The 17650-nt window shown below is 42.4% G+C and overlaps 1 protein-coding gene across 2 annotated transcripts in view; it reads right to left on the bottom strand.

Moving 5' to 3' along the window:
* The window catches only part of LOC139534665 (connector enhancer of kinase suppressor of ras 2-like), a 78769-nt gene that overhangs the window by 38273 nt on the left and 22846 nt on the right, over nucleotides 1-17650 (bottom strand). For both annotated transcript variants that reach the window (XM_071333984.1, XM_071333991.1), the window contains exons 6-9: nucleotides 15271-15390; nucleotides 14999-15058; nucleotides 12626-12694; nucleotides 2540-2686 (exon numbers count right to left, since the gene is read on the bottom strand). In XM_071333984.1, coding sequence (XP_071190085.1) covers nucleotides 2540-2686; nucleotides 12626-12694; nucleotides 14999-15058; nucleotides 15271-15390 — 396 coding nt within the window. The remainder of the gene's footprint in view (nucleotides 1-2539; nucleotides 2687-12625; nucleotides 12695-14998; nucleotides 15059-15270; nucleotides 15391-17650) is intronic.

The raw sequence follows: 17650 nt of genomic DNA, 5'->3' as shown, positions 1-17650 counted from the left end.
GATACACCATCCAAAGTGTAATTAACAACTTTACCATGCTCAAAGGATATTCAATATGCTTTTTTTACCCATCTACCAATACGTGCCCTTCTTTGCGAGGCATTGGAAAACCTCCCTGGTCTTTGTGGTTGAATCTGTGTTTGAAATTCACTGCTCGACTGAGGGACCTTACAGATAATTGTATGTGTGGGGTACAGAGATGAGGTAGTCACTCAAAAATCATGTTAAACATTATTATTGCACTCAGAGTGTCACGTCCGTCATTAGAATGAGACCAAGGCGCAGCATGGTATGCGTACATTTTCCTTTAATTTTAAATGTTCCACCAAAAAAACAATAAACAACTCAACGAACGTAAAGCTAGTAGTGCAAACACATGCAACACAAAAAGACAAGATCCCACAACAAAAAGTGTGAAAAAGGGCTGCCTAAGTATGATTCCCAATCAGAGACAACGATAGACAGCTGCCTCTGATTGGGAACCATACTCGGCCAAAAACAAAGAAATAGACAACATAGAATGCCCACCCCAAATCACACCCTGACCTAACCAAATAGAGAAATAAAACGGCTCTCTACGGTCAGGGCGTGACACAGAGTTAGTCCATGCAACTTATTATGTGACTTGTTAAGCGCATTTTTACTCCTGAACTTATTTAGGCTTGCCCTGAAGGGGCTAAATACTTAATGACTCTAGACATTTCAGCGTTTAATTTTTAATTAATTTGTAAAAAATGTCTAAAAACATAATTTCACTTTGACATTATGGGGTATTGTGTGTAGGCCAGTGACCCAAAATCTCAATTTAAAATCATTTTTGATTCAGGCTGTAACACAACTAAATGTGGAAAAAGTCAAGGGGTGTAAATACTTTCTGAAGGCATTGCACATGTTTATATTTTTCAATATCCATTTTTATATTTTTCAATATTAATAAATGTAAATGTATAATAAAAATCTAAATACTGCTCATATTACAGAGCAAGCAGTAAAGCTTCATATGACACCAACTTTTGCTTGTAGCACCTACCGATGAAACATTATGGAGTACTAAAAGAAAAAAATTCTAAAATATTCAAAATTCAATTATTTATTTCTCAATTATGCTTTAATATACAAAGGTCAAATATATGTCAACAATAGTTCCTTCAAAGGACCTTTCTATTGATAAAAGTTTGTGAGAATCCCCAAAATTATGGCAAAAATAAATAAAAAAGAGGAATCACCACAATATCCTCCACGGAGGGCAATCCAATACTCATTTCTTTCTCCAATTCTATTCAGCCACAATAATGAAGCATAACTCAAGCAGAACCCTGTTTATTTCAAACTGAAAAACATGCCACCGTGCCAAATAATCAATACATAATTATTTCCCTGACATGACTTCTGTCACGCCCTGATCTGTTTCACCTGTCCTTGTGATTGTCTCCACCCCCTCCAGGTGTTGCTTATTTTCCCCAGTGTATTTATCCCTGTGTTTCCTGTCTCTCTGTGCCAGTTCGTCTTGTATGTTTCCAAGTCAACCAGCGGTTTTCCCGTTCTCCAGCTTTTTGCATTCTCCTTTTTCTAGTCCTCCCGGTTTTGACCCTTGCCTGTTTCTGGACTTTGTACCTGCCCTCCTGACCATTCTGCCTGCCTTGACCACGAACCTGTCTGCCACTTTGTACCTCCTCGACTCTGATCAGGTTTTGACCTTTTTGCCTGTCCACGACCATTCTCTTGCCTACCCCTTTGGATTAATACACATTGTAAGACCTCAACCATCTGCCTCCTGTGTCTGCATTTGGGTCTCGCCTTGATACTTCAGTGCTTATCTACACACCCCATACAGAAGCAACCATTCTAGCTTCACATGTTGAGATATGAGGATAAGGTGCTGATTATCTGAACACATTAACTGATTTCACTGCAGATGCCAAAGACACGTAACCACAGAAACGTTCCTGGGCGTCATCAAGGCAACCCATGCAGCATGAAAATGAGTGAGCTTAGTGCAGAGCTAAAAATAGCTCTCACGCAGTCCAGGGCTCCCAAAGAAAAAAACATCCAGGCAGTTATGATGTAAACCCCCCTCTACCATCATCCTCCTCAGCTAGTGTTCTGTCTTTGTTCATCCTCCTCAGGCAGTCCCTGTTTCCCCCAGCCAGTCCCACATACTGTACTGTCTGTACTCCATCCATACTGAGCAGCACAATAGATTCACTAACTCCATTCACTGATGCTACACATAATCCATTAGAATTAAATTTAGGGTGGCCAGGTATGGGGTACAAGTTAAGTGCTAACTTGCAGATAATTACCCTTAAATTCATCATGTATCATAATCTCATCTATTCACAATGCGGCCCCCATAAGGAACTACTAAGCCAGTTGGTCATTATCAATAATGAGCGCTATGTTTCTTATCGCTCAAATTACACAGCTCCCAGGTGAATTGGTGAAAAAACTATATTCTTATCTACCAGAAGGAATCCTAACCAGATATCCAAACACATATAGGAACCCCATTCTCAATATCACATCATAACATAATTACCTGGAGTGCAAGGGGTTTCCACCGTACATTCTTGAGCAGGGCAGGGGCAGACGTGAGAGTGTTCTGAGGTCTCTTCTTCAGCGTGAGGATGACTCCGTTGGGGTCTTCTCTGAGGGCGTTCACCAGGTTCTTCAGCTGCCAGCCCACCTGCACAAATATGCCACAGTGGAGAGAGACAATACAACACACTCAGTAAGGCTGATGAAATACTCAACCAATCATGAACTAGTAAATTGCCGTAGCTAGTTACTGTAGTTCTGAACATCTCCTCTACCAACCATGTCTGAGATAATGACGCCGGAGATAATGACGGTGAAAACAACTGCACTATCATTCCAATACCCTACAGTACATTCCCATAAATTACAGTGCTTGGAAAATAATGGCGTCTGGCACAAAAACTGTTAGCTAAACAGTATGTGCTGGGAAGTGTTTCATACAATGCAGACAAAATATTGTTCCAATTACTTCCTTTCTTGACTGAACATAACAATTTTCAGAATTCTGTCCTATCTGTTGTTACAACGTTATACAACGTTATACAACGTTTAACAGATAGTGTTGCACCTCGTGCCGACCTATAATGCGTCACAAAGCATCAGCACCATGCTCAACTGGGCTCTGTCCCGCAGCAGACAGACAGTGTGCAGCTGTGCTACAGTGAGCTTGGTTCTGCTGATGGCAGTGTGCTCCCAGGCAGGCTCCAGTAGAGGCAGGGGAGCAGAGAAAGCAGGTCACGTCCCCCTCCCTCCCTCTCTCCCTTCCTCCCTCCCTCTCTATGCTACGCTGAGCAGAGCACCTCTCTCTCTTCCTCTTTGCTTTGTTCAGTTCCCCTCAACTCCCCCGTGCACTGTAGAGTGCCAATGTTAATAATGTAACTTATCTGTAAACAGGTTACATTATTCAACTCAGGGACTGGCATGGCGACATAGTCAAACTATAAAAAGACCAACAGATCCCTCTACACACACACACACACATTTCTGTTTGTCTGAGACACTGTCTCTGTGTTCACACCAGCTTCTGTGCTTACTGGAAACTGCAGTGGTAGATCACACTAGCATGTAATAAGCTAGCTAGTCTCTGGCCCCCTGGTGTGTCAGTTGCAACCTTCTATTGGAGGTTCGCCCAGGCATATGACAGTTCATTGGCACATCCACTGTCTCATCCACTGTCTCATGTTTCTGAACACAGCATCATGTCATAAAATGTGTAATCTCTGTGATTGGTTGGTTGGTAAACTAGTTGTTTTGTATCCTGCAGTAAGACAGGGTACTGCAACCACACCTTATTAGTATGTCTTTGTTTGGGCAGGAGGAGCTATAGTGCCCTTTTTCTTTAAATATACATCACAAATGTGAAATTAGGCCTACTACAAATTGTCCCCTACCGAGCTAGGACACTGCCCCTGCTCAGTATGACAACATCACAAGTGACCTGATTAATGCATCCACCATGGTGACACAAACCTAAATAATTTACAGCAATAGCCCCAGTCCTCCCAGTGCATTGATTATATTAGTTGTTCGTTTATAACCTCCTGCCTGCTGTTTTTATACTAAATCTCCATTTCCACCAGAATCATATTGACTGGACTATACAGTGCATTCGGAAAGTATTCAGACCCCTTCACTTTTTCCATATTTTGTTATGTTACGGCCTTATTCAAAAATTGATTAAATCGTTTTTTCCCTCATCAATCTACACAAAATACCCAATAATGACAAAGCAAAAACAGTTTTTAAAAAATGTATTAAAAAATAAAAAACGTTATGACATTTACATAATTATTCAGACCCTTTACTCAGTACTTTGTTGAAGCACCTTTGCCAGTGATTACAGCCTCGAGTCATCTTGGGTATGAAGTTACAAGCTTTGCACACCTGTATTTGGAGAGTTTCTCCCATTCTTCACTGCAGATCCTCTCAAGCTCTGTCAGGTTGGATGGGGAGCGTCGCTGCACAGCTACAGTTGAAGTCGGAAGTTTACATACACTTAGGTTGGAGTCATTAAAACTCATTTTTCAACCACTCCACAAATTTACTGTTAACAAACTATAGTTTTGGCAAGTCGGTTAGGACATCTACTTTGTGCATGACACAAGTAATTTTCCCAACGATTGTTTACAGTGTCACGCCCCGACCGTAGAGATCCTTTTTATGTCTCTTTTTGGTTGGTCAGGGCGTGAGTTTGGGTGGGCATTCTATGTCTGGTGTTCTATGTTGTCCTTGTTTTGTATTGCTATGTGTTTGGCCTGGTATGGTTCTCAATCAGAGGCAGCTGTCTATCGTTGTCTCTGATTGAGAATCATACTTAGGTAGCCTGTTCCCACCTGTGTTTGTGGGTGGTTGTTTTCTGTTTTGTGTGTTCACCTTACAGGACTGTTCGTTTATCGTTTTTTGTTGTTTTGTCAAGTGTTTCATATTTTAATTAAAATAATGAACACTTAACACGCTGCACCTTGGTCCTCCTCTCCTTCTCCAGACGACGATTGTGACAGAACCACCCACCTACAAAGGACCAAGCAGTGTGGGAACATGGACTCCTGGACATGGGAGGAAATTCTGGACGGCAAAGGACCATGGGCACAGCCAGGAGAGTATCGCCGTCCGAAAAAGGAGCTGGAGGCAGCAAAAGCGGAGCGGCGACGCTATGAGGAGTTGGCTCGTGGAAAAGTGCACGAGAGGCAGCCCCAGAATTTTTGGGGGGGAACACGGGGAGATTGGCAGACTCAGGTAGGAGACCTGTACTCCCCGTGCTTACCGTGGCGAGAGAGTGACTGGGAAGGCACTGTGTTATGCGGGGAAGCGCAAGGTGTCCCCAGTGCGCACGCATAGCCCGGTGCGCTACATCACAGCTCCTCGAATTGGCCAGGCTAGAGTGGGCATCGAGCCAGGAGGGATGATGCCGGCTCAGCGCATCTGGTCTCCAGTGCGTCTCCTCGGCCCGGGGTATACTGCACCAGCCCTACGCACGTTGTCTCCAGTTTGCCAGCACAGCCCAGTGGGGCCTGTTCCAACTCCCCGCACTTGCCAGGCTACAGGGGGGATCCAGCCAGGACGGGTGGTGCTAGCTCTGCGCTCGAGACCGCCAGTGCGCCTCCACGGTCCAGTGCATCCGGTGTCTCTTTTTGGTTGGTCAGGGCGTGAGTTTGGGTGGGCATTCTATGTCTGGTGTTCTATGCTGTCCTTGTTTTGTATTTCTATGTGTTTGGCCTGGTATGGTTCTCAATCAGAAGCAGCTGTCTATCGTTGTCTCTGACTGAGAATCATACTTAGGTAGCCTGTTCCCACCTGTGTTTGTGGGTGGTTGTTTTCTGTTTTGTGTGTTCACCTTACAGGACTGTTCGTTTATCGTTTTTTGTTGTTTTGTCAAGCGTTTCATATTTTTATTAAAATAATGAACACTTACCACGCTGCACCTTGGTCCTCCTCTCCTTCTCCAGACGACGATCGTGACATACAGACAGATTATTTCACTTATAACTCACTGTATCACAATTCCAGTGGGTCAGAAGTTTACATACACTAAGTTGACTGTGCCTTTAAACAGCTTGGAAAATTCCAGAAAATGATGTCATGGCTTTAGAAGCTTCTGAGAGGCTAATTTACATAATTTTTGTCAATTGGACTTGTACCTGTGGATGGATTTCGAGGCCTACCTTCAAACTCAGTGCTTCTTTGCTTGACATCAATAGGAAAATCAAAAGAAATCAGCCAAGACCTCAAAAAAAAAATTGTAGACCTCCACAACTCTGGTTCATCCTTGGGAGCAATTTCCAAACGCCTGAAGGTACCACATTCCTCTGTACAAACAATGGTACGCAAGTATAAACACCATGGGACCACGCAGCCGTCATACCGCTCAGGATGGAGATGCGTTCTGTCTCCTAGAGATGAACGTACTTTGGTGCGAAAAGTGCAAATCAATCCCAGAACAACAGCACAGGACCTTGTGAAGATGCTGGAGGAAACAGGTACAAAAGTATCTATATCCACAGTAAAACGAGTCCTATATCGACATAACCTGAAAAGCCGCTCAGGAAGGAAGAAGCCACTGCTCCAAAACCGCCATAAAAAAGCCAGACTACGGTTTGCAACTGCACATGAGGACAAATATCGTACTTTTGGAGAAATGTCCTCTGGTCTGATGAAACAAAAATAGAACTATTTGTCCATAATGACCATCGTTATGTTTGGAGGAAAAAGGGGGAGGCTTGCAAGCTGAAGAACACCATACCAACCGTGAAGCACGGGAGTGGCAGCATCATGTTGTGGGGGTGCTTTGCTGCAGGAGGGACTGGTGCACTTCACAAAATAGATGGCATCAATCATGAGCAAAAATGATGTGGATACATTGAAGCAACATCTCAAGACATCAGTCAGGAAGTTAAAGCTTGGTCGCAAATGGGTCTTCCAAATGGACAATGACCCCAAGCATACTTCCAAAGTTGTGGCAAAATGGCTTAAGGACAACAAAGTCAAGGTATTGGAGTGGCCATCACAAAGCCCTGACCTCAATCCCGTAGAAAATGTGTGGGCAGAACTGAAAAAGCATGTGCGAGCAAGGAGGCCTACAAACCTGACTCAGTTACACCAGCTCTGTCAGGAGGAATGGGCCAAAATTCACCCAACTTATTGTGGGAAACTTGTGGAAGGCTACCCAAAACTTTTGACCCAAGTTAAACAATTTAAAGGCAATGCTACCAAATACTAATTGAGAGTATGTAAACTTCTGACCCACTGGGAATGTGATGAAATAAATAAAAGCTGAAATAAATAATTCACTCTACTATTATTATGACATTTCACATTCTTAAAATAAAGTTGTGATCCTAACTGACTTAAGACAGGGAATTTTTACTAGGATTAAATGTCAGGAATTGTGAAAAACTGAGTTTAAATGTATTTGGCTAAGGTGTATGTAAACTTCCAACTTCAACGTTATTTTCAGGTCTCTCCAGAGATGTTCGATCGGGGTCAAGTCCGGGCTCTGGCTGGGCCACTCAAGGACATTCAGAGTCTTGTCGCGAAGCCACTCCTGTGTTGTCTTGGCTGTGTGCTTAGGGTCGTTGTCCCATTGGAAGCTGAACCTTAGCCCTAGTCTGAGGTCTTGAGCGCTCTGGAGAAGGTTTTCATCAAGGATCTCTCTGTACTTTGCTCCGTTCATCTTTCCCTCGATCCTGACTAGTCTCCCTGTCCCTGCCGATAAAAGAAATCTCCACAGCATGATGCTGCCACCACCATGCTTCACCGTAGCGATGGTACTGGCCAGCTGAGGAGCGTTGCCTGGTTTCCTCCAGACGTGACGCTTGACATTCAGGCCAAAGAGTACATTTTGGTTTCATCAGACCAGAGAATCTTGTTTCTCATAGTCTGAGAGTCCTTTAGGTGCCTTTTGGCAAACTCCAAGCGGGCTGTCATGTGCCTTTTACTGAAGAGTGGCTTCCATCTGGCCATTGATTGTCTTCTAGAAGGTTCTCCCATCTCCACAGAGGAACCCTGGAGCTCTGTCAGTGACCATCGGGTTCTTGGTCACCTCCCTGACCTTAGTGGTTCCAAACTTTGATTTAAGAATGATGGAGGCCTCTGTGTTCTTGCTGCAGACATTTTTTGGTACCGTTCCCCAGATCTGTGCCTTAACACAATCCTGTCTCGGAGCTCTACGGACAATTCCTTCCACCTCATGGCTTGGTTTTTGCTCTGACATGTTCTGTTAACTGTGGGAACTTATATAGACAGGTGTGTGCCTTTCCAAATAATGTACAATCAATTGAATTTACCACAGGTTGACTCCAATCAAGTTGTAGAAACATCTCAAGGATGATCAATGGAAACAGGACGCACCTGAGCTCAATTCCGAGTCTCATAACAAAGGGTCTGAATACTTGTGTAAATAAGGTTTTTATGTTTTATTTTTTTATTACAGTTTTTTACGATTGCTTACACACTAAAATTTAACTTTTCCCACAATTAGCAAAACCTTACACTCAAGGAGCAAACCACAAGGCTAGATTTGCACAACTGTAAGCACATTGTCAGCTTCACACTATTTGCAAAACATTACACACAGTGATTTGCAAAACACTAAACACACTTGTATACATCAGACACAGAAGTATATCATGATGTCACTTCCTTGCAATTCCAAAGCACTGACCACACCAATTACCACACCTATGAGCCAATCTGTTAAACACAGCCATCAGGTGCACAAACACATGATTGCTAAATTGTAGACACACCAATCAGGTTTAAGCACTATAAAAATGCAGCAGGTAGGTTCACCTGCCTTCAACCAATATGGAAGGAGTCAGAAGAAGAGTGAGGGTGAGAGGAGGAGTACACAGAGGAGGAGGAGGAGGAGAAGAAGGAGGTAGAGGTAGAGGAAGAGGCAGAAGCCGAGCCAGAGGTCGAGGAAGACCTGAAGCAGGAGGAGAACGTGCACAAAGAAGAAGAGGACCAAACTTATCAAATGACATTCGTGCAACACTAGTGGACCATGTTGTGAACCACGGATTGACGCTGAGCAGATATACAGTGGCATCTGTCATAAGGACTTTTCGACAGGAAAACAGGTAAAAGAAGATCTGTCTACAGTTACAGTAATCAGCCGCTTATTGTATGCACCATATCAGCACTTGTGATACCCCTTCCTGTGACATTGTACAGTAAGTTACATGTATTATTCTCTACATAGGATTGAGGGTCGGGAACGACAAGGAGGAAGGGGGCCCATATTCACGCAAGAACAAGAGAGAGATAATAAACATGGTTTTGGCCAATAATGTTATCAGGCTCAGAGAACTACAAGCCAACATTATCGGTGACCATGCCATTTTCAATAATGTCCATCAGGTCTCTCAGTCAACACTGGCACGCATCCTGAAAAGACATCAGGTTCAAATGAAACAACTTTATCGAGTGCCTTTTGAGCGTAATTCAGAGAGGGTCAAACGGCTGCGGCATGAGTATGTGGAGGTTTGTATTGTTCACTTTAGCACTGTGATGTTGCATACTGCACACATTACTTTTTTACATTGACTGTATACTAGACCTATCCTGAACTACACAATCTTGTCTTTCACTGTATTTCAGGGAGTTTTGCAGATGGATGCTGAGGAAATCCTGCATGAATTCATATATATTGATGAGGCAGGGTTCAACCTCACAAAAGCAAGAAGGAGAAGCAGAAATATCATTGGCCACAGGGCGATAATCAATGTCCCAGGGCAACGTGGAGGTAACATCACCCTTTGCGCTGCCATTTCACAGCATGGGGTTGTCCTCCGTCATGCCAAAATGGGCCCTTACAACACACCTCACATTCTCGCATTTTTGGACCGATTGCACCACATCGTCACAGCAGGTAATGAAATGCACCAGATGCAATACACGGTCATCTGGGACAGTGTCATTCCACCGCTCTGCTTTGGTCCAGAACTGGTTTCAACACCATCCACAGTTGACAGTATTATACCTTCCTCCATACTCTCCGTTTCTAAACCCTATCGAAGAGTTTTTCTCTGCATGGTGGTGGAAGGTTTACGATCTCCAGCCCCAGGCTCAGGTACCCCTCATTCAGGCCATGGAGGACGCCTGTGACCAAGTCGACGCCGCAGCTGTGCAAGGATGGATTCGACATTCAAGACGGTTCTTCCCGCGTTGTCTTGCTAATGACGATATTGCTTGTGATGTTGATGAAATTCTCTGGCCAGATCCAGCTAGGCGAAGAGATAATGTATAGTATGTTTACTGTAGTATTTTCTGTACAATATTGTCAGTTTTTTTCAGATTATTTTTCATGTTTGTTGTTATTTACTGTAATTGTAACCTGTACTGGATACAGTATTTTACGTTTGTCTGTTTGCTGAGCTAACAGTGTTATGCACACTACTGTAGTAGCATGAAAACTGGGACATGTTTTGTTGTGATTCTCCATGTTGACTGATTTGGGTATATGGAGAGAAATAAATGATATTTTCCTCAGTCTGCAGCATTGGTCTTGTGTAGTGTTTGTATAGTTGCACTTTCTCTGTGTACTTCATTTACAGTACTCTAATCACTGACAATTAGACTTGTTAAAAGTGTTTTAGGTTAGCAACAGCAGTGTGTAACTGGTTCAAAAAGATTGAAGTCATATGAAATGTGTGTGTTTCGTATGGTAACAAAATATTATTTTTATGAAGTCGTGTATAGTTTTGACAAGCGTTCCATTTTGCAAATGATCTGAAGTGTTGTGCTACTTTGGTGTAGGGTTGTGCTAATTGTGTGTAGTGTTTTGACAAACCGGGCCCTGTTTTCAAAATTGTGCTTAAACAATTGAAAAAAACTAATTAGAAAAAAATGCTGAACCTGTTTTCGCTTTGTCATTATGGGGTATTGTGTGGAGGAACAATTTTATTTAATACATTTTACAATAAGGCTGTAACGTAACAAAATGTAGAAAAAGTGAAGGGGTCTGAATACTTTCCGAATGCACTGTAAATGGGCCAAGGGAGCCTCTATAGCAACAACAAGTAGAAACATACACAGAACTCACGCAATGCAAGGTGACACAAACACCTCTAAAGCGGCCACTGTTGGCCATCTAAAGCTGCCAGTGGATCAAATCAAATGTTATTTGTCACGTGCCGAATACAACAGGTGCAGACTTTACTGTTAAATGCTTACTTACGAGCAAAATATATATTTTTTAATATTACCACAAGAAAGTAACAATAATGAGGCTATATACAAGGAGCCCCGGTACCGAGTCAATGTGCAGGGGTATGAGGTAGTTGAGATGATTGAGGTAATATGTACATGTAGGTAGGGGTAAAGATTACTAGGCAATCATGATAGATAATAAACAGAGTAGCAGCAGCGTATGTGAAGAGTGTGAAAGTGTGTCCATGTGTAATGTAGTGTTTGTGTGTGTGTGTGTTGGAGTGTCAGTGTAGTATGTGTGAGTGTGTGGGTAGGGTCCAGTGAGTGTGCATAGAGCAAGTGCAAAAGAGTCAGTGCATAAAGAAGGGGGTCAATGCAAATAGTCTGGGTAGCCATTTGATTAACTGTTCAGCATTCTTATGGCTTGGGGGTAGGTACTGTACATGTGTGCTCAGAGTTAGCATGGTACAGGTGCACACAATGTTGGGAAAGCAAATAGGCCACAGTCCCAAACAAATATTACAATGAGGATAAACAAATGTGTACTTCTGGCAAAAATAGTATTGGAATGAATGCTCTTTCTACTAAAGAGGAGAAAACATTTATGTAGAACAATGGTTTTCTCTTCGCCAACAAGTGGGGTGTGAACAGTTTGTGTCATGAACAGTGCTTGTGCCCATAGAAATAGACGTGGAGCGTGGGATGTTCTCCAATGCTAGAAAGGGGGGCTGAGTGAAAAAGTTTGGGAACCCCTGATGTAGAATAACCATAAATAGGGTATCTATTGGTGAATATGGAGGAGTGATTTGACTGTGTCCTCCACTGAACTTTGATGTTTAAAGTGAGATCAGGACCCGTATCCACTAAGCGTCTCAGAGTAGAAGTGCTGATGTAGGATCAGTTCCCCATCTGTCCATATAATAGTATTCATTATGATCTCAAAGGCAAAACTAGATCCTAGATCAGCACTCCTACTCTGAGAGGCTTTGTGGATACCGGCCCAAATCAGATTAAATGGATTGCCCACTGCTGTCAACCCCCTGTGGGTTAATTGAACGAACTTGGTTACTTTGGGAACTAAAAGCTCATTATCAATGAATGACTAACCAGTCCCCTGTATTTTTACGAGTACAACGCCCCTAAACTACCAGATACTAAATGATTAATTGAGGACTAATTAGGTACTAGGCAGCACTAAATAAGCACCTTGTTCTTCTTCCAAAGACAAAGCGTTTTGTGCCCAGACAGGCTGGGCTGGAGGAGTACAGAGTCTAGGAAAGCACCCGTTTCTCATTCATGATGGCTGACCTTTCCTGACCCAGACTGAACAGAGTGTCTTTCCCCCAGACCCTGAGAGAGATCCTGTAGGACTAAATGACAGTGCAGTACTCAGAGCTGTACTCAGAGCTTTACAATGGAACATTCAGTCTGGACTCACCACTGTCTGGTGGTTGACCTGAATAACCTCGTCTCCAGCATGGATCTTCTTGCACTGGTCAGCTGGGGACTGCAGAGACAGTGACAGACAGAGACATGCAGAGGGGGTTGTCAATTATCAGCATTCAAGTAGGATAAGTAGAGGTTTGGACACATAGCCATCATAGCAATTCAATTAAAATGTAATGGTTATTAGAGACCTTTCATTATGGTTTGACCGTATAGGCTATATAGTGCTTTGCCCAACTCCTCTGACTTCATTGTCATGTCTAGGACAACATCTATGGCATGATAATGAACAGAACAAAGGAGTTGGCTAAAGTACAAACAGGGCCTGCATCCACAAAGCATCTCAGAAAAGGTCCTAGGAATCCTGTTAAAAACCTGTTTTAAAACACACAAAAAACTCCCAGGTCAAAATAGGGTTTAGGTTTGATGTTAATTCACTGCCCAGACAAACTCTGAGCCAGGAGTAAAAGCAACTCATAAAAGTTTATCTCAGATGGTAATCACGACAGTTTGAGGTACCGCAAAGGAAAGATAGTGATGACGCGCATTGATATTGTTGCAAATAATGGGGAATAACCAATCATGATGAGGCTTCACCAGCTGTGAACTCTATAGCATGCTTCAGATAACCACGGTGACTGTGACTGTACATCAAATGTTGCAATGGTAAAGAAATGTATATCATTTTTGCCTGACACAATCACTTTGCCTACTCTTAATGATTGCCTAATATGTTGGCAACCATAACCTTTTTTTTAATAATAGCTGAATTTTGACAACATTACCGTTATATCAACACACTCGTCACTCCCGTTTAACAACTCTAAATCACTTCGGCACAGCAGGCATCAAGTCATTTGCCAATAATGTTGCAAACAACATTGCATACAACATTTGAAAGGTCTATCATTTTCATCAACATAATCAAAGGTAACATAAGCCAGCTAGATGCTTTCAACTGCCGAACTTATAGGCAAGCCCAATTTAGGCATCGTTTTTAACAACATGATGTTGCGCTCCAAAGAGATAACTTGAAATAACATGCTGTAGGTAATAAAATCATTGAAAGCAAAACATGTTTTTTTATTAGCCTAGTGGTTATACGTATTTACAGAAGTAGGATCTTAATTTGAGACAGTTTACTACAGAAGGAAAATAATTTGGTAGATTATAATTAATGGATTATTTTGGTACGGGTTGATACATTTTTTGTTAGGGCAAATCAAGTCTGTCATTTTAAAGTGGAAATAACACACTTCATAATCATTTTTAAACCTTGAATACCCTACAGTTTGAAATGCAGGAAAATTCTCAGAAACAAAAGAGTGATCAAATTAAGATCCTACATTACAGGTATATCGTGAAATAGGCCCCATGTGAAATCATTGTTAAAAGCACAAGAGATAGTGTTGCATGTAGAGATTATTTATGGGTTGATCAAAATCCAAACATCAAATCATTATTTTAACAACTCCAAAGAGATTGTACATGGTGCAGGAACCACTGACTCGCTGTATTTTTCTATTATCAGGACACCTGCTGGTAACTCTTAACTGATTAGGAGCGCTCATGAGGTCTCCTAAATATCTGTCAACTAGGTGGGACTCTTATGACTAAAGAGGCTTCATGCATATCTTTTATTTTTAGGAGTGAAATGTCTCTATTCTAAGCACTTATGACCAATTTTCTACTCTGAGATGCTTTGTGGATATGGGCCCAGATCTGCAAGGACAGGCTTCCTTGGCACAGCTTTATAAGATAGATAAATTATGTTTTCCCCCAAAATGTCCAGTAAGTCTAAAGAGTGATGATCTCAGCCACCATTTAGCAGCAATTGAAAGGAGTCACATCACTTGGCAGAGAATCAAACATCACCAGCCTCTATACCTCCCTTCATACCATGTAGTACGACTTCACACTTTGTACAATATCACTAATAGTAACTATTTTCCTTCTTCAGGGGCTCGGAAATGATTAATGAACTGTCAGTCACAGCACCCATTCCCTCTCCATCTCCTCCAGAGAATCCACAACATCCCAGTCATGCTTTGAAAGTGTTGCTGAATAGAAGAGCTGTGGTTCTCTGTGCCATGCTGCCATCTGTAAGCCTGTGTCATCCCTCCTCTGTTGCCAACCCCAATTAAACACCCAGATGATAATTAGGGGTTCACTATTTGCTGCACTAATTGAACAGTTACCCCAGAGCCCCAACCAGAGAGGCTGGTCATTACAGGACTACAAGAGGCTCACGTGGCAAACGAGCAGGCCAATGGTAAAACAGAATAACAAAGGTATGGGTGCTGGTATGGTTAATGTAAAACAATTGTTTTACTACAGGGACACATGGTCCAGGAAGTAGACTTACGTTCTCAGTGGTCCCAGTGATGACATGAAGGCCGTCATATGTAGATTTGATGTACATTCCCTAAATGAGAGGAGAGAGGGTAGACTGTATTCAACTAAAAAGGAGAATAATGTAGTTATAATGATGAGATGTACACTTCATATCTTGGTATGACATTACAAACAAGTAAAGTTAGCCTGTTTGCTCTGTCACAGAACTATCCTGACAGAGTCCTGGTTCAGCTCCTGTGGAGGTATGATTGAAGGCATCTATAGTGTAGTCTTAGTACTCACCAAGCCCTCGCTGGGCATGATGTTGGTCAGGTGCACAACCTCCAGATGGGCCGACTGGGACACCAGCGAATCAGAGGACAGCGAGATGATGTGGTCACAGATCCCAGACAGTGTTTTACACTGCAGACACAAGAAGACAGGACGGGATCATTCAATATGCTGCAGCTCACACTGTCAACTGGCTGATATGAATTACTGCCTGAATGTCTCTCACTCGTCAGATGACTGTATGGTGGAGAGAAACGACACAGTGTAAGGTATTACTAGTAAACTTTATGCTACATTGTCTATTGTGAGCATCGGGATCATGCATCATTTCCTGGAGTTCAAGAGTACCACTTTTCTGGTGTAGGACAAAGAACCAACTGGGAATGTAGTGATGGGGAAAAAACCAATACAGAAGTTTACATACACTTAGGTTGGAGTCATTAAAACTCGTTTTTCAACCACTCCACAAATTTCTTGTTAACAAACTATAGTTTTGGCAAGTCGGTTAGGACATCTACTTTGTGCATGACACAAGTAATTTTTCCAACAATTGTTTACAGAAGGATTATTTCACTTATAATTCACTGTATCACAATTCCAGTGGGTCAGAAGTTACATACACTAAGTTGACTGTGCCTTTAAACAGCTTGGAAAATTCCAGAAAATGATATCATGGCTTTAGAAGCTTCTGAGAGGCTAATTGACATCATTCGAGTCAATTGGAGGTGTACCTGTGGATATATTTCAAGACCTACCTTCAAACTCAGTGCCTCTTTGCTTGACATCATGGGAAAATCAAAAGAAATCAGCCAAGACCTCAGAAAAATGATGAACGTACTTTGGTGCAAAAAGTGCAAATCAATCCCAGAACAACAGCAAAGGACCTTGTGAAGATGCTGGAGGAAAGAGGTACAAAAGTATCTAATTCCACAGTAAAACGAGTCTTATATCGATATAACCGAAAGGCCGCTCAGCAAGGAAGAAGCCACTGCTCCAAAACCGCCATAAAAAAGACAGTTTAAAGGCAATGCTACCAAATACTAATTGAGTGTATGTAAACTTCTGACCCACTGGGAATGTGATGAAAGAAATAAAAGCTGAAATAAATTATTCCCTCTACTATTATTCTGACATTTCATATTCTTAAAATAAAGTGGTAATCCTAACTGACCTAAAACAGGGAATTTTTACTAGGATTAAATGTCAGGAATTGTGGAAAACGGAGTTTAAATGTATTTGGCTAAGGTGTATGTAAACATCCGACTTCAACTGTAAGTGTCATGATAATATCGTATTGTGAGGTCCCTGTCAATTCCTAGCCCTAATGACAGAGCGCATGGAGTCACTCTCTTCTCCTCCTGCCTGTGTTTTAGAGCAGAAAGAATAGAGCACTGCATGCAATTATCTGAGAATCTGACCCGCTTTTTAATGAGCGATTCTTTGGCTTATTCATCATCTGAGACACACATGGCATTCTTCAAAGGCAAGCTACGGCTCGTCATCCTGGGTTTAACAAGCTGAGGAGTAAAGGGGTCCTTATTGCTTTATGCAGCACTGTATTAGCAGCACTGGAGACTGTCATGTGCTTCAGATGTCATGTCGAATGTACTGTATGTTGGTTTCTATTACTGCCACAAGTAGCACAGCGGCTAGAACTGGCTAGCTACAGTGACACAGCCATGACTTTCCATCGATTCCCTTAGTCTCCAATCGCTCTCTCTCTCACTCGCTCTCTCTCTCTCTCACACAGACACACACACACACAGACTGACAGACAGACAAACACACATCTGGCCTGTACATAGTTTGTCCTAGCTTCTCTCTCTCTCTCTCTCTGTCTAATTGCTGTAGGCAGGAATGCCCGTGGGAGCAGCAGGGAGGTTCTGCATTATTCAACACAGACTGCCAACCAAAGGCCTTAAAACTGCGGCTTTAGAGAAATACACAGGCAGACTCACACACTCTTATTAATAACCCAAACCCTCTTCTTCCATAGTGCTGCCTGCCTGGCGATGAGGAGGCAGCATGTGACTGCATTATCACATGTTCAAGTGTGGGCATGTGCCCTAAATAAAGTAGAGTGTGTGTGTGTGTGTGTGTGTGTGTGTGTGTGTGTGTGTGTGTGTGTGTGTGTGTGTGTGTGTGTGTGTGAGTGCGTGTGAGTGCGTGCGTGCGTGCGTGCGTGCGTGCGTGCGTGCGTGCGTGCGTGCAATGTGTAAAGATTCATTGGTGTTTCAAAATCATTGACCAACATATTGTTTGATGATTTATATGCCACTGTTATTTTGAAAACATTTGTTCATTTGTGTCATGTGTAACCTTTATCATAACTAATGTTTTTTATCTTATGACTGTAAATAAGATGGTAACACTTTTTTGGGATAGTCCATCT

This window comes from Salvelinus alpinus, chromosome 1, assembly GCF_045679555.1.
Source record: "Salvelinus alpinus chromosome 1, SLU_Salpinus.1, whole genome shotgun sequence".
Taxonomy (NCBI): domain Eukaryota; kingdom Metazoa; phylum Chordata; class Actinopteri; order Salmoniformes; family Salmonidae; genus Salvelinus; species Salvelinus alpinus.
This window is presented reverse-complemented; position numbering and strand designations above follow the sequence as displayed.